General features: G+C 45.2%; 2 protein-coding genes across 14 annotated transcripts in view; one reads left to right on the top strand and one right to left on the bottom strand.

Annotated features, from left to right (window-relative positions):
* Positions 1-21,975, top strand: part of SDCCAG8 (SHH signaling and ciliogenesis regulator SDCCAG8) — a 160,319-nt gene that overhangs the window by 84,932 nt on the left and 53,412 nt on the right. For 5 of the 9 annotated variants that reach the window (XR_015060398.1, XR_015060400.1, XR_015060396.1 and 2 more), the window contains exons 17-18: positions 12,194-12,320; positions 13,360-13,524. Coding sequence is in view for 4 of the 9 variants with exons in the window: in XM_085889704.1 (XP_085745830.1) it covers positions 12,194-12,314 (121 nt within the window). In the remaining 5 variants the exon portion in view is untranslated. Of the gene's footprint in view, positions 1-12,193; positions 12,321-13,359; positions 14,457-21,975 lie in introns of those variants that run through there. The other 4 variants (XM_085889704.1, XM_085889703.1, XM_085889705.1 and 1 more) reach the window with 1 other exon arrangement.
* The window catches only part of LOC147023849 (RAC-alpha serine/threonine-protein kinase-like), a 176,522-nt gene continuing 168,249 nt past the window's right edge, over positions 13,703-21,975 (bottom strand). For all 5 annotated transcript variants that reach the window (XM_085889707.1, XM_085889710.1, XM_085889708.1 and 2 more), the window contains exons 7-14: positions 21,343-21,408; positions 20,822-20,890; positions 20,564-20,689; positions 20,126-20,254; positions 18,935-19,149; positions 18,129-18,216; positions 16,251-16,353; positions 13,703-15,427 (exon numbers count right to left, since the gene is read on the bottom strand). In XM_085889707.1, coding sequence (XP_085745833.1) covers positions 15,351-15,427; positions 16,251-16,353; positions 18,129-18,216; positions 18,935-19,149; positions 20,126-20,254; positions 20,564-20,689; positions 20,822-20,890; positions 21,343-21,408 — 873 coding nt within the window. In that variant the 3' untranslated portion in view covers positions 13,703-15,350. The remainder of the gene's footprint in view (positions 15,428-16,250; positions 16,354-18,128; positions 18,217-18,934; positions 19,150-20,125; positions 20,255-20,563; positions 20,690-20,821; positions 20,891-21,342; positions 21,409-21,975) is intronic.

The following is a 21,975-nucleotide window of genomic DNA, read 5'->3' on the forward strand; positions in this document are numbered from 1 at the left end:
ATCCCTCAGACCGGCAAGCAGCAGCTTCTTCACTCACTGCAGATCTGGATAAAATCACAAACTGGTCCAACACGTGGAACATGTCTTTCAATCCAGACAAATCTCACACTCTCACTATGTCTCTTCGAAAGGACCGTTTACAAAACCCCCCATCCACTTTCTCAACAATCCTCTGGAAGAAGTCTTTTCTTTCAAGCTTCTAGGTCTCACTATCTGCCATGACCTTTCCTGGGAAAGTCACATTTCCAACCTTGCCTCAAAAGCCAGTCGCCGACTGGGAATCCTCCGTCGTGCTAAGTCCTTCCTCGGCCCTCTTGAGCTCCTGACCACTTACAAAGCTTTTGTCCGTAGCCTGATGGAGTACTGCTCTCCCCTCTGGGCTGGTGCTCCTGCCTCCCACCTTTCTGGGCTTCACGCTGTCGAAACCAGGGCATTTAAGATCATCGGCATCTCCCGCAATGAAGCTGAGTCTTTGGGCCTCTCACTCAATCACCGCAGGTTGGTCGGTGGTCTTTCTGTCTTCTACCGACTCCTCTCCAGCCTTGCCCCCCTGCTCTCTCTGCGATTTGTCCCCACCACATTTCCACAGGGCGCTCAAGGTCCGCCAACAACCCCCTTCTGGTAAAACTACCAAAATCACGAATCACTGCTCATCTTCACTCTTTCATTCCTCTTTTTCCCGCCTTTGGAATAAACTTCCTCACTCTATTCTTTCCCATTCTTCCCTCCAGGCTTTCAAAACAGCTGTTCACCACCACCTCTTATCTTCCCCCATCCAAATCCTCGATCTTTTCTACCCCCGATAATCCACCCAAGCCCACTTCCTTCATTTCTCCTACTTTCCTTCCTGAAAGTCCCTGAAATGTCCATCTTCTCTTCGCCATGTTCCCCGTCCCATCCCCATCCCTCTCCCTTCCACAGTTCACCTAATGTGTCTGTTCCCCACTGTTTTGTCCCTTCCACTCCCGCCCCTCTTGTCTCATGCCTCCTTGCTGTGAGTTGTGTGTTAGCTCTCATACGAGCCTCGACCAAGGTATACAAAAAAAAAAAAAAATGTCATCTGAGACTGGGTCTGCTCTTGCTTATTACTTGAATTAGCAGAGTATATCTCGTTACTTTTTGGTTGGATGCAACTTTTCCTTAAAAAAAAAAAAAGTGTATCGACAGGGTGTCCAAATATGAATATACCAAAAACAATATTAAATCGTTTTATTGTTATTCAAGATACTGTCATAAATTTGATATGAGTACAAGCATTAGAGTTGTAAGTTTTAGTTTGTTGTGAATATTGATTGTTATTTTTTTTCTGTTTTCGGAGAAACCCCATTTTCTGACATAATGACCAGTCCTCAAGAGAAAGCAAAAATTGTGATATTTGTATGTGAATGTGGTTCTCTCATTCAAGCCCGATGGCGTTTTCAGCGTGAAATGAACAAACCAGCGCCTGAAAGACACTCCATGCGAAGATGGGTGGATCTGTTTGAGGCTACAGGATCTGTCCTGAAGGGGAAATCTGCTGGAAGGCCAAGAAAGTCAAATGAAAGAGCACGTTGTAGAGGCATTTACCAACAGCCCTAAAAAAATCAATCAGGAGAGCATCACTTGAGTTAAACATTTCAAAAAGCTATGTTCATGGTATCTTTCATGAAGAATTTGAGATTTAAATGTTATTAAATGCGAACAGTTCACAAACTTTTGGAAGAGAATTATGAAACGAGAGTAAATGTTTGAAAAGTATTAATTGAACGGATAGAATCGGCGAAGCTTTTTTAAAATTTAAATTCAACCTCATTTTTGGTGATGAAGCTACAGTTCACATGTCAGGCAAGTTGTTCGTCACAATTGTAGGATATGAGCAGAAGAAAATCCACGTGAATTGTATGAAGGGATTTCCCTGAAGTAAACGTTTGGTATGCCACATCACGTTTCCACATCTACTGGCCCTATTTGTTTAATGAACGTGCTGTCACAGGCATTTCGTACCTCAACATGCTATGGATGTTCTTTATTTAGCAACAACAAGAAAATAGCGATTTGTTACAAAGAGCCATCCTTCAACAGGATGGAGTACCACCTCACTCTGCTCAATAATATGAGTGAGGAAAGTGAAGAAAAAATATATTGTTAAGAAATCGTTGTGGCCTGTGTTTTGAAATCAAACTTTGCCAAACCGTTGGATTGGTCGAGGAGGACCGATGAAATGGCCTGTTCATTAACCCGACTTAACACCTTTAGATTTTTATCTCTGGAGATTTTTCAAAAGTAAAGTCCACACCAGCAAATCAAGAAACCTTGAAGAACTTAAACATCGTGTTGTTGATACCGTCAACAATCACTACAGCTGTGTTGGAAAATGTTTTGTCAGAATTTGAATGCCGAATTGGATTGATTATAGTGAATGATGGATGACATGCAAAATTTATTAATAATTCGAGAATATCGAAACAATACCATAAAAATCTATACCAATGTGTGTGTCCTCCATAAGACCATAACTACAAAACCATAAAACCTATCAGCCTGAAACTTTACATGCAGACGAAGAAAACTCCCAGGAAGTGCATGAGTGAAAATTGTGTGTTTGGGTTAATTAAAACACCCCTTTTCAAGATAATTAATGGCCTTATTTAATTATATCCTTCATCAGGCGATCCTCGGCCACCTCGCTCTATGAGGTCTTCAGGCGTTTCCTGGGTAACCTCATTGGGGGTCTGAAGCCGCCATGTTTTTGGCCTGCTCAAACGTGTCTTGACTTGGTACAGGCCACAACGATTTCTTAACGATAATTTTTTTTTTCACTTTCCTCACTCATTATCAAATGCCTGTTCATCATAGCTACAAATCACTGTATACATCGCTTTTGTAAGCACTACATTTTTCAAATTAGGAGCTTGGAGCGATTTCATGCATTATATGATACGATTTTCCACGATCTACTCTCATGGACTGATTAAAGTATATCATCGAAATATTATTTCGGTTTTGAGGATCGCATATCATCCGGACTAAATAAGTGTCGAAATCTGTTGTGAGATCTGATAAATAATAAAGAAATAACGAGTCTTATAACTAAGCCGATATACCTATTTACTTTAACTCAGCCGATTTACCGATTTACTTCAAGCAAGCAATGCTATGTTCCTTCCTTCTCCATACATGCACAAGAAAATGTGAAATTTCCAATGCATTGAACTTTTCTTTTTCTACTGATTGGAGAATTATATCGAGTGAACAAAAAATTTAGGAACGTGCCAAAATGAATCGGCTTTATTGAGCGATATGATTTAATGCATTCACTGCTACACGACGTGCCCTGTCCCGCAGAGGGACTGCTGATCCATAGCGTCTGCTAGATCTGCATCTATATTTTCAGAAGTTTCGCGAGGTGCTCTACAGGGAATCAAAGCAAATCTGGTAAAAGAAAAAAACAGACATTAAAAAAAAGTTATATTTCCGTGGACCCCGATGTACCACGTGACACGTGCACAGACGAGCAGGCAAAATGGCGCATTCTCTGCAATGTTTATTTCACGGCCAGTTATACTTTGTGATGTCTCCAGGGTTGTTCTGCATTAAGCAACAACTCTTTTTTTTTGTGGATAAAGTCATTTCATTTCCTCAATTCATTTTATTTCAATAACTGCTGTGTGCGTGGTGAAGACTGGATTTAAAGTTAAAGGGATCCTTTATGATATGCAGCGACAGCCTGGCCAACCGTTCCTTATCAACCATTGAATTGGAGTGCGTGCATGAGTGCTCAAAGCACTTGTCGATCACCCATTATCTATTGCGGTACTGCGCTACGTCATTATGAGCGAATCGTTCACTCACTGCAGACGCTTTTGCTGCGTCACCCGGAGCGAGTGTTTCGTGCTGTGTCAACCTTAGCGAGTGTTTCGTGCTGTGTCAACCTTAGCGAGTGGTTCGTGCTGTGTCAACCTTAGCGAGTGGTTCGTGCTCCGTCACTCTGAGTGAGTGGTTCGTGCTCTGTCACTCTGAGTGAGTGGTTCGTGCTCCGTCACTCTGAGTGAGTGGTTCGTGCTCCTTCACTCTGAGCGAGTGGTTCGTGCTAAGTCACCCTGGGCGAGTGGTTCGTGCTAAGTATCCCTGGGCGAGTGGTTCGTGCTACGTCACCCTGGGCGAGTGGTTCGTGCTACGTCACCCTGGGCGAGTGGTTCGTGCTACGTCACCCTGGGCGAGTGGTTCGTGCTACGTCACCCTGGGCGAGTGGTTCGTGCTACGTCACCCTGGGCGAGTGGTTCGTGCTACGTCACCCTGGGCGAGTGGTTCGTGCTACGTCACCCTGGGCGAGTGGTTCGTGCTACGTCACCCTGGGCGAGTGGTTCGTGCTACGTCACCCCGGGCGAGTGGTTCGCGCTACGTCACCCCGGGCGAGTGGTTCGCGCAACGTCACCCCGGGCGAGTGGTTCGCGCAACGTCACCCTGGGCGAGTGGTTCGCGCAACGTCACCCTGGGCGAGTGGTTCGCGCAACGTCACCCTGGGCGAGTGGTTCGCGCTCCGTCACCCTGGGCGAGTGGTTCGCGCTACGTCCTTTTTTCTTTTTGTATACACTGTCGAGGCTCGTATGAGAGCGAACACACTGAAACACACAACAAGGGGAGCAGGAGATGAGAGGGGTGGGAGAGGGAAGAGAAAAAAAACAGTGGGGAACAGACGCATGAGGAGATCTGTGGAAGGGAGAGGGATGGGGTGGGGTACACAGGGTAAACAAGATAGACACTACAGGGACTTTCAGGTCCTAAATTGAGTTGTGAAATAACACCCGATTTCCAAGCTGTTGCCTTGTTAACGTGTCTTCCGAATTAGAGCCAATTTTTTTTCCACCTGTCACAGCTGTTTATAAAAAAATAATGTTTGTGAACATATCCCTGAAATGTCTATTATAAATGCAACGTCGTGTTTTGGTGAAAGCTCCTCAAGGTTTCTGGGTTGTATGTAGTAAGTACTGTAGTTGGTAATCACACTGACTCCAACCTGCCGATTGCCGAAAAATTGCCGATATCGGCCGTGTGTGTGTGTGTGTGTGTGTGTGTGTGTGTGTGTGTGTGTGTGTGTGTGTGTGTGTGTGTGTGTGTGTGTGTGTGTGTGTGTGTGTGTGTGTGTGTGTGTGTGTGTGTGTGTGTTGTTCATAAACCATAACATATTCTCTCTGCTAACTCCCCTAACCTCACCCCTCTCTCCCTCTGTGTCCCATCCTTGCTCTACCATCGACCCCAATACAGTGCAGCACCCTACTCCCACATCTCCTCTCTCACTCTCCCCTCTCTCTGGAATGTCCAGGCAGGGTTTGTCTTCGGACCTGTCCGAGCGGTGTTTGTCTCCGGCCAGCTTAGCTACAGATGCGTCCGGCCGGTATTTGTTTGGACGGGAGTTTGTATGCGGACCATGTTTATAGTCTGACCAACAGACTTCAGAAATCCTTCCTCTTCTCCAATGGCTTGATTTCCAATCATCAATTTGGTTTCAGACCAGGTCACTCTACCCTGGATATGCTGCTTCTGCTCTCCCATCAATGGATGGAGGTCCTCAATGCCAGACAGGAAATCCGAGCCGTATCCCTGGACATATCACGTGCTTTTGGCACAGTCTGGCACCCTGCTCTACTCACCAAACTCTCTTCCCATGGTATTCAAGGCCATCTCCACTCATGGCTCGCAGACTTCCTCTCCTGTCGCAGTCAACGTGTGGCCCTAAATGGAGTTCTTTCATCCCCTCTTCCTGTGCAGGCTGGAGTTCCTCAAGGTAGCGTTCTGGGCCCTGTTCTTTTTCTGGTTTTCATCAATGATCTCTCGGACTCTCTGGAAAATCCTCTATTTCTCTTTGCCGACAACTCCACCCTCTGCCGTACCATCTGTCATCCCTCAGACCGGCAAGCAGCAGCTTCTTCGCTCACTGCAGATCTGGATAAAATCACAAACTGGTCCAACACGTGGAACATGTCTTTCAATCCAGATAAATCTCACACTCTCACTATGTCTCTTCGAAAGGACCGTTTACAAAACCCCCCCATCCACTTTCTCAACAATCCTCTGGAAGAAGTCTTTTCTTTCAAGCTTCTAGGTCTCACTATCTGCCATGACCTTTCCTGGGAAAGTCACATTTCCAACCTCGCCTCAAAAGCCAGTCGCCGACTGGGAATCCTCCGTCGTGCTAAGTCCTTCCTCGGCCCTCTTGAGCTCCTGACCACTTACAAATTGAATATTGAACCAATTGAATAGTTCCTGGTCCAACTCCTGATCCCTCCCAAGCTTGACCCTCTTCCTCTTCATCCCTTCATTGGAGTTGACAGTGACGATGAAGCTCTTGATATTCTCTTCATCCTTCAACCATCCTCTTAGAGTTGAACCGGTGATGCCTGTATCCTTGCTGATGGTCGCTTGAGTTTCACTATTCCGTATCCGTTTAATTATGTGTAGCTTTTCCTCTATGGAATAACACTTCCGCTTCGGCATGGCGGCGCTGAACTGAACAGAGCAAACAAAACTAACAAATTTGAAGATTTCTTGGCTGGTAGGTGATGAAGATGTCGAAGAACTGGTGGTACAGGATATGTAACGGGAGCTTCGATTTAAGTTGTTGACAACTCTTCCGAAAGGATGTGGGCGGTGGAGCACGCGAACATTAGTTAATCTTGTACAGTACAATACTGTACTTATGTTGTGTACTGTGTTGTATGGTGTTAGAAGGGAACATGAACGCGAGTTACAGGAGATACGAATGCTATGATGATTTGAATTGAATTGAATTGATTTTGTTCATCTCAGCTTCGCCATTTATACGGGAAAGGTGCGAGAAGATGACAGCTCATGAGTATTTTCACACCACATGTCAACTCAACACAGGGCGATGACGGCTTGAATTTTTTTCGCCACTTAGCGCTATTTTGGACTAACTTTGTCTTTATTTTCTTACTTTTTTGCTTTTAAACATGAAATAGTAGTATTTTTTGGGGTCCAAGGTGTACGAGCGTTATATCAGTACAAGCGCTATAACGCTTGGCGTTATATCAATTTTCCACTATATTTATAAAAGGCGGATCGCGAAGCCGTCCGCGCTCTGCTCCTTTTTTTCGCCTGCCTCCTTCACCTTCGTCTGTTTGCCTCGCCCTCTCCTTCGCCTCTCTGCTCCGCCCTCTTTTCACCGCTCCTCGTTGTCTGCCTGTCGCTGCTTCTACACGTTGGTGTGTGACAGACGTTCTTCTGGGACCAGTGTGAAGCACGCGTTTCCACGAGCCCCGGCAAAGTGATTAAGCAGGATATAACGCGCCGACTCTTAAGGTGGGATCGCTCAAGCGGAGCGTCCCCCAAAGCGTACTGGGTTGCGTGGTCGACCGACCGCTCCAGGTATTGCGAGGCCATTAGTCATCTGCTCTCCTTCCTTCTGGCAATCCAATCTTCCGTGTGTGTGTGTGTGAGTGTGTGTGTGTGTGTGTGTGTGAGAGAGAGAGAGAGATAGAGATAGAGATAGAGATAGAGATAGATAGATATGGTGCCTGCCGGAGCATATGTTGAGATTATAGAAGGGATGTCTGCTTTTGTAAATTGGATGCCACAAATTCCTTGCTATCCCTGCTGTCCATAATAATAAACCACATTCACTGTGCCACATACCTTTCCTTGTTGATTGTAAATAAATGCTTTATAGAGAAATGTTCCCAGCTCGTTTTCATCTTTTCTTTCATTGGTCCAGCATGGTCCGTATCCGAGCCGAGCTGGGACATTATTCCCTAACGATCTGTTTTCCTAGCCGGTACGTCCTTGGGCAGTTACGCTCGGCTGCATCTGATCCAGTAAGGTGATCTGGTTTGAACAAGGCGTACCGAGGGTGTCTCCCACGGTAATTAAATCACGTGACCATTAGGAAACCAGTATTCATTAGATGGAGGACCCAAAGTCATGTGGTTGAGTTATTGGCGTTCACGGTTGATTAGCGACCAGCCGCGTCACGGCCTGCGATTCCGGAGAGTCTGGTGGGAACCTGAGGTAGATTTTCTCCCCTCGTGGTTTTCTTGCCCCGACCCCGGGTCTGCAACAGTTATATATTATATATTGTATTTTATCTTGCATTATATATTATGTTACCCGCAAACATATTGTTGCGGGCCAGGGGTCGAGTGAGAAGACCACAAGGGAGGTGAAGCTATCTCGGCTCCCACCAGACTCCCCGGAATTGTAGGCCGTCGCACACGGATAATTCCATGACGTGGCGGGTCGCTTAACCGACTGTGGACGCCAATAACTCAACCATGTGACTTAGGGTCCTCCACCTCGTTAATTCAATGACTTAAAAATAACCACGTGATTTAATAACCAGGGAACACGCCCTCGGTACGCCTTGTCCGAACCGGATCACTTTACCGGATCGGATGCAGCCGAGCGACACTGCCAAGGACGTGCCAGCTAAAAGGAACGGGTTGTTGGGAATAAAGTCCCGGCTAAGCTCGGATTCGGACCATAAGTTGTTGGGCGAGACAAAAGGGAAGGGACTATCTACACGTATGTTCATGGAATAACTGTCTTGGGACCACTATCTGTTGGATGCATGCGGTTCCGAAAACCGCAACTATATATATATATATATATATATATATATATATATATATATATATATATATATATATATATATATATATATATATATATATATATATATATATATATATATATATATATGTATCTTCTTCTTCTTTTGGCTGCTCCCGTGAGGGGTCGCCACAGCGGATCATCCATATGATCCGCATAGTGATTTGGCACATGTTTTACACCGGATACCCTTCCTGACGCAACCCTGGTTGCCTCTTACAACACAGGGATCTGGTATACCTATTTTAACCGGGGTATACACCGGTCCAGTACACTGGTACTCATTTCGCCGACCTCGGAAGGATGACAGGCTGAGTCAACCCCCTGGTATTGTACGACTTGGTATATACATACATACATATATATTCAGTGGCCCAACGGGGCTTGAACTCAGGACTTTTTTTGGGGTCCCAAGCCGCTGCCCTAACCACTGCGCCAACACCAACACCAGGCTATATATATATATATATATATATATATATATATATATATATATATATATATATATATATATATATATATATATATATATATATATATATATATATATATATATATATATATATATATATATATACATATATATATATATATATATATATATATATATATATATATATATATATATATATATATACATACATACATACATACATACATACATACATACATACATACATACATACATACATACATACATACATACATATATATATATATACATACACATACATACATACATACATACATACATACATATACGTTACTGAATGATATGCAGTTGTGGCCAAACATATTGACACCCTTGCACTTTTTTCAAATAATGCACCATTTCTTCCACAAAATTGTTGAATTTTTTTTAATGTTTTGTTATCCACAGATGTGTTCCTTTGGTTTGCAGTGGAACAAAAAAAAAAGCTGAAAAAAAACTACAAAATCTTTGCTTATTCCACACACAAATACCCAAATGGCATGGACAATATTATTGGCACCTTTTAGAAGTTGTTTGAAATAATTAGATTTCAAGCAGGTGATTCTCCTTTACTTTGGAAATGAACTCACCTATGGTGAGTTGCAGGTGCCTGCAATATAAAAATCACTCATTCAACCAGTTTGAATCGAGAAAAGGAGTCATTCTGCTGTTTTGTGTTACTGTGTGCACCGCAATGAGCATGGAAAAAGAAAGAAAAGCAGAGAATTGTCTGATGTCAGAAACAAGATTGTTGCCAAGCATGGACAATCTCAAGGCTTCAAGTCCATCTCCAGAGAACTTGATGTTCCTGTGTCTACCGTACGTAATGTTATCAGGAAGTTTAAGGCCCATGGCACTGTCGCCAACCTCCCTTGACGTGGCCACAAGATAAAACTTGATCGAAGATTGCAGCGAAGTAGTGTTCGAATGGTGGAGAAAGCACCTCGATCAACTGCCAAACAGATTCAAGCTGACCTTCAGACACAAGGTACGACAGTTTCAACTCGCACCATCTGTCACCAACTCGATGAAAGGGGGTTCTATGGTCGGAGACCCATGAGGACCCCACTGCTGAGAGAGAGAGAGAGAGAGAGATGTAAGAAAGCCTGACTGGAGTTTGCCAAAACACACCTGAATAAGCCAACATCCTTCTGGGAGAATGTCCTGTGGACAGATGAGACTAAATTAGAGCTTTTTGGTGAAGTACATCATCTCTATGTTTACAGTAAAAAAATGAAACCTTCAAAGAACAGAACACCTTCCCTTCAGTCAAACCTGGAGGTTTAGTGATGTTTTGGGGGATGCTGTGCTGCCTCTGGCACTGGGTTCCTTGAATGTGTGCATGGCATCATGAAATTGGGAGATTACCAAGGCATTTTGGAGCACAATGTTTAACCCTGTCAGAAAGCTGGGTCTCCGTCGAAGGTCATGGGTTTTGCAGGAGGACAATGACCCCAAACACGCTTCAAGACAAAACGCTGGACTGTTCTGAAATGGCCAGCAATGAGTCCATATCGAAATCCCATTCGACACCTTTGAGGAGATCTGAAATCAGCAGTTGGGAGAAAGCACCCTTCAAATCTGGGATAACTGGAGCAGTTTTAGAGTGGGCTCACAAGAAGAGTGGGCCAAACTGCCGGTGGAGAGGTGTAGGAAGCTCATTCAAGGCTAAAGGAAGTGCTTGACTGCAGTTATTTTGTCCAAAGGCTGTGCTATCAAATATCAAGTTGAGGGTGTTAATAATTTTGTCAATGCCATTTCTTTTTTATTTTCTGATTTAAAAGGATATATTAAGTTCTGAATGAAAAACAAAGGTTCAGTAATATTATCAGTGAAATAAAGAATTGTGGAGACAAAATACTTTTTTCAATTTCAACTTATTTTGAGAGAAAATTGTGAGTTATATGAAAAAAGAAAGACTCACTCACATCTCTCACCTGTCAATGGAGGGAATAACAATTAGCTCTCATCTCATCAATTAAACCCAGGTGGCTAGGATTATATAAATAAATCGACTCATCCCATGCTCTTCTCACCGAAGAAGCTGCATAAAGCAATCATGAAAGGCTACCCAAGGTAAGTCATTTGCTGTTTCAAACCCTTTCCAGAGTTCCTCCACAGCTATAAGCACATTCACAAATAGTACATACATGAGAATCCAAATGCTACACACCCCCTCAGCCACTGGACGTAATTGTACGCTGTCCCGACCAAAGCCCCAAGCGCTTCAGTATTGCCACGCCCAAGGAGGGATTCTGACTTAGAGGCGTTCAGAGGGTAATCCCTCAGAGGGTAGCTTCGTGCCGCTGACTGCTCAGCCAGACTCACGCGCCAAGTGTCTGAACCCACGGTTCCTCTCGTACTGAGCGGGGTTGCTGTCCCAGTGACAAAAGTATCAGTAGGGTCAAACTAACCGGTCTCACGATGGTCTAAACCCAGCTCATGTTCCCTGTTCGTGGGTGAACAAGCCAATGCTTGGCGAATTCTGCTTCGCAATGATAGCAAGAGCAGACATTGAAGAATCAAAAAGCGACATTGCTGTGGGCGCTTGGCAGCCACAAGCCAGTTATCCCTGTGGTAACTTTTCTGACACCTCTTGCTTAAAACCGAAAAAGTCAAAAGGATCGCGAGGCCACGCTTTCACGGTCTGTATTCATACTGAAAATAAAGATCAAGCGAGCGTTCGTCCTTCTGCTCCATCGGAGGTTTCCGTCCTCCCTGAGCTTGCTTTAGGCCATTTGCGTTACCGTTTCACAGGCATACCGCACCAGTAAAACTCCCCGCCCGGAGTGGGTCGCACTTCGTCAAGCGGGCACAGCACACACACACACATAGCATGTGGAGGTGTGCCGCGCCAGCCAACCCATGGGCTTTGCACCAGAAACGTGGGACCCCCCCCCCCCAGGGGGCCCACACTTGCCCTTGGACCAGGGGACTCACGCTTCCCATCTCACCGAGTTAGGAACAGGAAGAGTAAGTACCTCATGTTGGCCGTCTTGAACGCAGTCAATTTGCATTATGAGCATCTCGCATGTCTTTCAACTGGATTTTCTTCTGGCACTTTTCCAGATAAGCTACAAACGGCTAACTGATTGTACTCACTGCTTAATCCCGCAGGCTCCAGGAACTGTTGGAGAGTGGCCAAGCGGGTGCTCGGCGAATCACGGAACTGCTCTGCCGGCAGAGCAGCCTTGTGCAGGAGAGGGACTTGCTCTCCAATGAGTTGCATTTCCTTTAGTCACAGGTATGCTTTAAAGGGATAATGACATTCTCACATCTATACGTCAGTAAAACTCCTCTCTGAGGGATTGAAGGAAAGAGTGAGGCAACAGACTAGGGGAGTTGGTTCCACACAAGATGGGAGGAAAGAGATAATGGAATTAAGGTGAGCATGAAACCTCTGGATAGGGAGGGGCAAAGATTGGATATCAGGTTGCATCCAATCTTTGTCCTCACCTGCCCATAAGTGGGCAGCCATACTCCATGGCACTTCGGATGAAGGCCTACTACAATGTTATGAGCTGAGAACAGCCAAGGAGGACTTTGTTCTAAATAATTTTGAGAGCAAACCCTTATGGAATATTTCAGCATGACGACCAAATCAACAAAGCCATCGATTATTCATTATGAGGGGGTCATTGAGAGCTCACTTGAGGGTTAACTTTGTCAGCAACTTGGCAAGTGTGTTGAAGTTCGAAGAATGTGGTGTTGAGGAAATAAATACATAAAACCGCAGGTGATGCCTTCTTGTATGTATCTCATTCTGCAAACATTTTGATTTATTTCCTTACATATGCAAGGACTGACGGTAGCTTGTCAGTCGTGTGGTCCCTTTTGTCTTTTTAATTCATCCCAGATGAGACAACTCAAAACTTTTGTTTGAGTGCTTCGCAGATAGGGTATCACACCATGGTGGATGCTGCACTTTTAAAGAGGATATCAAGTCGGCTGTTACAACTGCTAGAATGTGTGCACATTAGCGAGATCCCTCGGTGCCTTTCAGTAGGGGGGGGGGTGGCAGTGAGGGATGCAGGAGGTGGGTGTACCTTGTCCTGTTATTTTGACCAGATGATAATTCTTACATTGAGCAGTCAGGACAATGACAGATTGGTTCACTGAAGTTAGTAGCTTCAGAAAAGCTAAAGAGGACTTGTTGAAAGGAATCCCGTTGCCATCTTTAAGGAACATCGATCTAATTATTTATTTCATTTCACTTTTTTTTTTTTTAATGTATGATCTCTCCCATTTAAAAAAATTTTTTTTTACATGTGTGCCAATTGCAGTTGGAGTGAACAAGAGTGAAAACTGATGGAGGTGAGACGATGTGGAACCAACTGATACCGCGCATCGAGGTCTCATGAAACAGACGCCGAGTAACCGACAGTTCAAAGTGCCTGTGAGGACGATGTCACTAAAAGGTCTTGGAGCGACTGCAAGCCTGAGCACATGTGGGTTTCTACTTGATAACATTTGACTGTAATCACACAACTAAACAACAGCTTGTAATAACAGCAACATATTTATTGGTATTTTGGGTCATGTTTGGGAGAAGTAGGGTAATGTGGTAGAGTTTGCAGCTATTGGGGGAAAGGATGGACGTTTGGGGCTGGATTCTAAGGAGGATGATGGAGGGGTGGGGGAGGGGTTTGGGGCTTTACGTTTTACAGCATACAAAAAAGTTAGAGGACAGGCCTACCGTCTAGAAATAACAAGCCCGGTAGAGCTAAGGAAGTAAAATGTTGCCGATCCTTTTGCAAGTCCCGATGGCAAACAAAGCATAATGATTTGGGAATTTGCTGCAATGTTCATCCCACGATCGACGTAGAGCGACACAGTAGATCGATCCACTTCCATAAAATTGCCTTTTGTTTTTCCACGTGGATACACTTTCCAGCTCGGTACACTTGCAATCCTCGGTGCCGTACCGTAGCACGACTGCTTGGAAAATTTGAAGAGTAAAATCTCACGGTCACTCAGTCAGAGTAGGCATGAGCAGCTATCGTTGCTCTCGTGCAAACCACGTTTTTTGTCCGCGTCACGGCACGTCACCCCCTGCAACACCTCGTGGTGCCTTCCTCCAGCCCCGGCACCATTGTGCATGAGAACGGTGGAGCTAGGTGGCTTCTCACGTTGTCCTTGCCAATGTTCCGCAAGACCTACCGCATTACGTTTCAAATTCATTACGGCGAGAAAGGGTCCTACATAAGGCTTACGGGCTCTCACCTGAAAACTACGGAATAGTATACAGGATGACTAAAAGCAACGGCTAATGGCTCTTCCCCTTGCACGTAGAAACCAAAGGGATATGTACAGGACATGCATGTTCAAATTTAAAATAAGTTACATAAAAGCAGCGAGTGTCTGGAATAAAGCAGAAAAAGGCCTTTGAGGGTTGATACAGCTGGCATGCGCATTTAAAATGTCTTTGGAAGGATGAAGAGGAAGCGCACAAGTGCGACATGGTGCTGCATACGGACACTGCCAGCTCTTAGCTGGAGAAAGTTTGTGTATTTTGACAGTGTTTTGGCTTTTTGCTCTCTGTTACAAAAATAATAAGAAAAAAAATAAACTCCAAAGCTATCGCCATGCTGGTAAAAAAACAAAAAAAAAAACAAGTCCACGCCTGTACTTTCTGTGGTCTTTGAAAGCTTTGGACGTTGCGTATCCGAAAGGCTCTTATCGGCGTCGATGGCAGGTGCTAATGGGAGGAATTACAGCAAAATAAAAGGCATTTTGGAGTGGGACGAACAGCTATTAGCTTTACTGTAGTCTTGTGGGTTCACTTGTGGAAGAGGCAGGTTTTTAGGCCTGCACGTAAGGCAGCATGTTTAATCGGAGGTTTCATTATTTGGGGCTTGCGGTTTTAAAAAACAATAGGCCTTTCAACGGGTGGATTCAATATCATTAAAAGAGTATAGTTGTTTAAAAATTTGCTGTTTAGGAGGCATTTGACCGTAAGTTGAAAGGTTATTTTTTTGACCAAATTTACAGCTCGTAAGAGGCATAACTTAGTACCAAGGAAGGTGCAAGGCGCTGCGGACGTGGTCGTCGTTACCGTCGTTTCACAGTAGATGAGTCCTTTTCAGCACGTTCGCACCTCTTCCATCCCAACACTGCCGGCTGCAGAGGAAAAACCTGAGGGTGCTTTATTTATTTACTTTAGCAGCTATTTGCAGGCTGGTCAGCTGGCAGGCACCGGGCGGTGAGCAAGGCGCTGGGTCCTCTTTTTTATTTTTTGTTCTGGGGGACAGGGAGTGGTGGTGCTTGTGACCCATCATTTACCGCTTGCACAGTATGAGAACTGGGGGAAGTGTGGTCGACGGTCGTTGTCGATGTAGTCCATGGTCTCATCTGGAATGCAGAACAAATAAGGCACACAGCTTTTTTTCTTCCATATCCTTTTCTATTTTGGTGTGTGTGTGTGTGTGTGTGTGTGTGTGTGTGTGTGTGTGTGTGTGTGTGTGTGTGTGTGTGTGTGTGTGTGTGTGTGTGTGTGTGTGTGTGTGTGTGTGTGTGTGTGTGTGTGTGTGTGTGTGTGTGTGTGTTATATACATGGGCTGGCAGGATGGCCTTCAAGGTCGGCACACTCCCCTCTGAGCTGTCTAGTCTGAGTTTGAATCCTGACCCAGTTATACATTATCAGGATGGTGTTGCACATGCAGGGTGATTCATCATTGTGTGCTTCGTCCATCAAAAGGACGTTAATCTGGCAGAGCCGTTTCGGTTTACCAGCACTGGTCGTTGGTGGGCATTAAAGATCCCTTGGTGTCCTTCATGAAGTTTGGGCGAGTTATCTCCGGCACCCTGAACAAATGACAAATTCCTGCCTGGACTGCAGGTAGCAAATGGCCTGGTCTTCTTGGACTTTCCTTCACACCAGGTTATAATGCTTGCTATCTCAGAGTGTGGTTGTTGTCTGGGCAGCAGCTCCTGCACTAAAAGCAAATTTGTTTCCAGGTGGTTCACATGTCGCATGTGAACGGCTGTCTTCGGCTACGAAGAGCGACCGTGAATGACAATATCTAAACACTGCACTGCTTTTTAGCAGTTTCCCTGCACAATGTATGAAAAATACAGTTGTCTGTTTAATTTCTGTTATTACTAATGAATGCTTGGAGTATCTATGCAAAGTCATGTTGGTGTAAAGATGAGGGTGCACAGTTATGAGACTCACAATGATCAGGAGGTGTGATTGTGATCGTCTGGGCCGTGAACTCCTCATCGAAGTAACGCGTGTCGGTCTCCGAAGCGACTTGAGGTTTAAATGGAGGAACCAGCTGTTGGATAATGGAGAGTGAAAGGCAGGGAAATAGTGAGGGGTCAAGGGAATGGAGCTCTGACATGTAACTCCCAGAGTGCAATTTCATGTCCACAGAAGGAAGACTATGTACAATATCCTTGAGATGAACAGATATGTGTGTGTGTAATTGGAATGTAGTTCAGTGCTGCCAGAGCACAAGGAACCCATGTGTCCAGAGGGTGCTCAGATGCGTCCGTGCAACAGGGGCTCGATGTCGAAGATCTCCACCTGCAGATGTTAACAGACACCTTTCCAGCGCAAGTTGTGTGTTTTTTTCCCTCGTAGATATGGTGTTTTACAACATTCTTGTTTTTCACCCTACACGTGTGATAATTATCACCCAACTATGTAAGGGTACCCCGCTCACACTTTGACATTCAATTCGGTTCTTTACCCCATTATTAATTACAATTATTCTCTGGCTAGATAGACTAAGATGCAAGCAGCAACTGAAAGAGGCAGATTGACCATATTTGGTTGCATAATGGTTGGAGCGTCGGCTCTTGAGTCTGGGAGGTCAGTGGTTCGAACACTGGCCGGGTTATACTGAAGACTTTAAAAGTGGTACATGCTGCTTCCTTGCTTGATGCTCAGCATTTAAAAAGGATAGAGTACTGACAAAGAAGCATAGGTTGGCAGCCATTACACAGGTTTGATGGGCCTAATGACCTCCTTTTGCATTAAGGTTAAATCAGTTGGTAGGTTTAAACTATTTGGATAAGTACTTAGAAGCAATGGGCATGGAGCAGATACAGAGATATTGGTATTAATGGTAGATCGGTGGGGTTGACTGTGCTGTCATCCTTCCGAGGTCGGCAAAATGAGTGCCGGCTTGCTGGTACCGTGTCGGAGTGGCGACCCGTCCAGGATTGTGCCCAATAGACAAGGAGACTGCTCAGGCAGCCCCAATGCTCTGTGCAGAGTATGGTCCCAATAGATGGATGGATGGATAAGATTGGTCAGGTGTGATGTCGTTGTGAGGTCTGCAGGTGTGAGATGTCCGATTGCCTTGCGTGTGTATTGTGTCTATAGTGGTAATGTGTCGTTAGTTTTTTATTTTTTTTTTGTAGTTGGATAAAAGGGGTACAGAGATAGTGTTGTGTCCCTGGGTTGTTGGCAATGTGGAGATGACACGAGCTTGATGGACCCGGTGGCCTCATCCCTTGTCTGTGTTACTTTGTGCATCTTTGTGTTAATTCTGAAGAACATGCATGAGTATATTTGTAGTTTATGTGCCGTGTTCAGTCATGTTTGATGATCCCACCAAGACGAGGGACTGCCCTAATTACATGGCCTTCTAAAGGCCACAAATCACAGCTGAAAAAACGGATCCCCGACAGCTTACCGGACACTTCCCTTCATGCAAGTGTAATTTACAGCTCAATACATTTCAGAAAAGTAAAGATAATGGTGCTTTCCGTAAACTTAGACCAGCTTTACAAGGACTCAATTTGTATGCAGATTCCACGTCCTCTTGTGTAAGACCCATTCTGTGCATCGCCTCTTCGTTTGTGGTCTGGCGGGCCATGGGCCTATTGACTTCGGGGTACCAAAAACGGGGTCAACTTTTCCTGAAAACATTGCCGTTCACCTGCGCAACGGATGACGTACTGGTGCGACGTCGAAAACATGCGTGGATTCTTTGCATCAGTCTTAATGTTGCCTTCAACATGAAAGACCCAAACATGTGAATGATTAACTCCATTCACAGATTTAGGGCCCATATGCAGAGAGGTCGGTGGCAAATGTTACCTTCCTATTGTATACATCGTGCCAGTTGACTCCAGTAAAAAACTTGTGCATCATAATCTCCTTCGCATCTTCCATTCCACCGCCGAGTCTGCAGCAAGCAAAACAGACAAATCGCCGAGGGTGAGGCACAAGACTGTGGGTCCGAGACGAATCGACGAGACGAAAGGGTGAGGGACGGCGGTGCAAAAGGCAAGATTGTATCTAGGCCCAAATTAAAAAGGCAGGTAGTGAGCTACATTTGAATTTGCGTTCCATTAAATATTAAACCCACACGGCGCCAGCAAAAGTGGATGGAGTGCTTTTCGTTCCTAGGTCGGGGCAACGTTGCCACCACGTCCTCCGGTTTGGGAACAAGAATAGGGGGAGGGTAATTTGCTAAATCTTGAGGGTAAGTTGTTGATGCTCCAGAGTTCCTCAGATTAAAGATGGCAGTGAAACTATACAAAGCATTAACATAAAAATGCTCAAAATGGTCTTCCCAAAGTTGGTTAATTTATGGATAATGCTGATCCGATAATCGTCTTTATCCCCAACCCCCGTAAATGTTGAACACCCAAGTGAAATTTAAAGATTTCTATGTCCAATTCACCCGCTGGGTAAGAAGATTTCCAGTCTTTTGTTATACATTCAAATTGTGTAAGCAACTCGGCCCCTCAACCATCTGTCTAGCCTGGGTACAAAATTACCACCCCACCCTCTCAGCCAGCTGTGGACAAATGGCAGAAGCTTTGGGTACAAAACTCATCCCCCCCCCAACTTCTTCCGCATCACATCTCACCCACCCTACGACTCCCCAAATATCCCACCTCTTCTTTGGGTCCTTTTTCAGCAGACCGGCGAGCAGCGCCTTGGCATCGTGGGAGAGTGTGCGTGGGAAACGAATGTCCTCCATGAGAATGAGTTCAAAGAGCCTCTCGTGGTCTTGGTTGTAGAACGGAAGCCTCCCGCACATCATCTCATACATGACGACTCCCAGACCCCACCAGTCGACCGCTCGACCATAGTCGTTGTCCTCGAGCACCTGCACGTAATGAGGCCAATACGTGTCACCGGTCATAGGTCATCCTTAATGTCCGCGAAGCGGAGCGATATCAAATTTCTTCCTTATAAGGGTGCCACCTGTGAATTCCGGACCAAATGACTCTTTTACTGCCGTATTTACGGTGTCTATTCATTTTGAATATCGAATAAAGGCGAAGATTGTCTTCCCTAACTTTTAAATGCATGCGTCGACATTTTGGGAAAGGTTGGTCTTTCTAAAACATTTCCACAACTCCCTACACTCAAATAATTGGATAAAGGTTTGTTGTTGATGTCCCTCCCTTTCTCTCCCCCCCTCCCCCCCCCCATTGAAAAGGTTTATTACTTATTTATTTAGCTTCGCTCGCCGTTGCAAAAAAACATTTTGCTTTTTACAGCGCGACTCGGATGCTTTTCCATTTGGCTGTTTTCACAAGCGCATTAACCTCTCCCGAGAGCTCGGTCAAAGGCCTCTCAACGCCGTTTTCATTGCCAAGACTCCACGGGGGGGTCGGGCTCCAGTCGCACAGGTTCACAAAACTGGGTCGCAATTATGAGGCTGCTTTGCAGGGGCAGACCATTACTTTCACGGGAAGAAGGGACCTGATTAGCTTCGAGTGATGGTCGTCAAGCCGCTGTGGTCGTATTTCAAAGCATTCACTGATGTGTTCAGCCAATTGTCTTTTTTTTAATATCCCAATTATATAGATATATGTTTGAATGCAATCAAATCACTTCCTGTTTGCATCCCACTTCCTTTATCCGCACGGTTCAGCAATTTCACGATACGCAGCTGTATTTTCAACACTTGGGACAAAGTGAGTGGCATCGATGTGATAAACAACGAGCATTGATATCCGAAATGGAAGTTGTCACAGACCCGTGCGTAAACCCCCCATGCCCGCAATTTAAACCATGTGACGATGGTTTTATATTTGAAAAGAAAATCACCTTTAACCTTCACCAACGACTCTCACCTCTGGGGCCAGATACTCAGGGGTACCGCAAAAGGTTTTCATGGTTGCACCATCCGTGATACCTTCCTTGCACAAACCAAAGTCTGCGATCTTGATGTGGCCATCCTTGTCCAGCATCAGATTCTCCAGCTAGAGCAGAGGAGTGAAATTGATCCAAGTCCTAGCATCTTGTACATTAAAGGAAACAACATGCTTCGAAATTGTATAATGAGAAAACGATCGGAGTGAGCTCAGCCTGGAGAAAGAAAACATTCCGATGAAAAGCAACGCTGGAGGATCATTCTGTTGTTAATGACGGTGAATTAAAAGCAGTGTTGGCATCCATTGGAGAATTATTGTGAATTTTTCTTTAAAAAAATTATTTATTTCTTCATATTCTTACATCGGTCCAATGCCAATAAGGTTAGCTTGCACATATTCCAGCAGCTCAGATGTTACCTTGAGGTCCCTGTACACGACGTTCTTCTCCGAGTGCAGGTAATCAAGTGCCGAGACTATTTCGGCACCGTAAAAGCGCGTGCGATCTTCTGAGAATACCCTCTCGCGGGATAAATGGAAGAACAGCTGCATCACGTGACAATGAAAATTAGCTTACGGTACTTTGCATCCTCACTTTGTGACGGTTCGCGCATATCGGCACCGCGGTTTGTGGCTTTCCGTTTCGTCTTTGTCCCTTCCCATTGTACAAGTACTTGCCTCTCCACCGTTGACGTATTCCATGACGAAGCACAGTCGGTCATTCGTTTGAAAGGAGTACTTGAGGTGCTGAATAAAAAAAAAACAGAAGGAAAAGGCAAATGAAGGTGGCTTTAGGATCGACTGTGGGATGAAAAGGAAGAATGTTTTGTCTCCATATGAAGGACTGGGATATTTGAGCAGTTTAAGCCATCTACTTATTACATAAGCATGAGGTGGGATGGGTTTGGGCACAATGAATATTGATAGAACCAGGAGGAAAAAGGCAGAGAAGGGAGTGTTGGAGGAATGGGGATACAGACCAGAAAGGAAGGGGTAAGAGTAAGGAAAGGGAAAGGCTAAGTGGGAAGTGGGGGATCGCCAATTAATGAAGCGCCGTCGTACAACAACGTCCAGAAGGCTCTAGAGCTTTGAGGACGAGCAATGGTCGCACCATTAATCTCTCGGTACCGCTGCCGGTAAGTGCTTTAAAGAGTGTAGGAGAAGGCAGCCGTTGGTGGCCAGGAAGGAAGGCAGCTTACTGTTAAAAATGGATGCTTGGTGCTTTGCAGGACCCTGTTCTCTGTTAGAGTGTGCGCCACTTCATCCTGTAAAGGCAGACGTGGGTTCTTACATGCATCCAACCATGAAAAGCAAACAAACAAGCAACCCCCCCCCCCACTAAATCCCACCACCCCCCCTCCCCCAAAAAAACATCGAAAACAATACTTCCGTTCGAGGGGAAAGCAGGTATGAAATGCAATCAAATGTGCAAAGCCTCAAACTAAATCAAAGGGTTTATTGCAAAACACCTAGTGTGATTCTAAATGCGTTTCATTTTGTCACATTATTGCTTTGCCTTTGGGTGGTGTCCAAATCGCAAAACGCACGCTGGGTGACTAATCCAATTGGGCCTTCGGTGCGCCTCGTCCGCCATTTCTCTCAAATAAAGGGACTCTGATCACCGCAGCCTTTCTCCCTTTTGCCGATGCGCACGGCAGATAGGCGCGGCATCTGCAGGCGCTTTGGGTAAGACGGCGGTGGGAGGCCGTACGCGTCTGGCTTCGTAGCGGTGCCTTGAAAGTGCTGGCAGTGGAAAGACGGGCCCTGCTGGCCAAGGAGGCCATTCTCTTACATCTGTTTTATGCCGCCGGCTCATTCTGCCAGCTTCAGCA

The sequence above is a fragment of the Eptatretus burgeri genome, chromosome 7 (genome assembly GCF_056783735.1).
Source record: "Eptatretus burgeri isolate ZD-2024b chromosome 7, Ebu_testis_v1, whole genome shotgun sequence".
Classification (NCBI taxonomy): domain Eukaryota; kingdom Metazoa; phylum Chordata; class Myxini; order Myxiniformes; family Myxinidae; genus Eptatretus; species Eptatretus burgeri.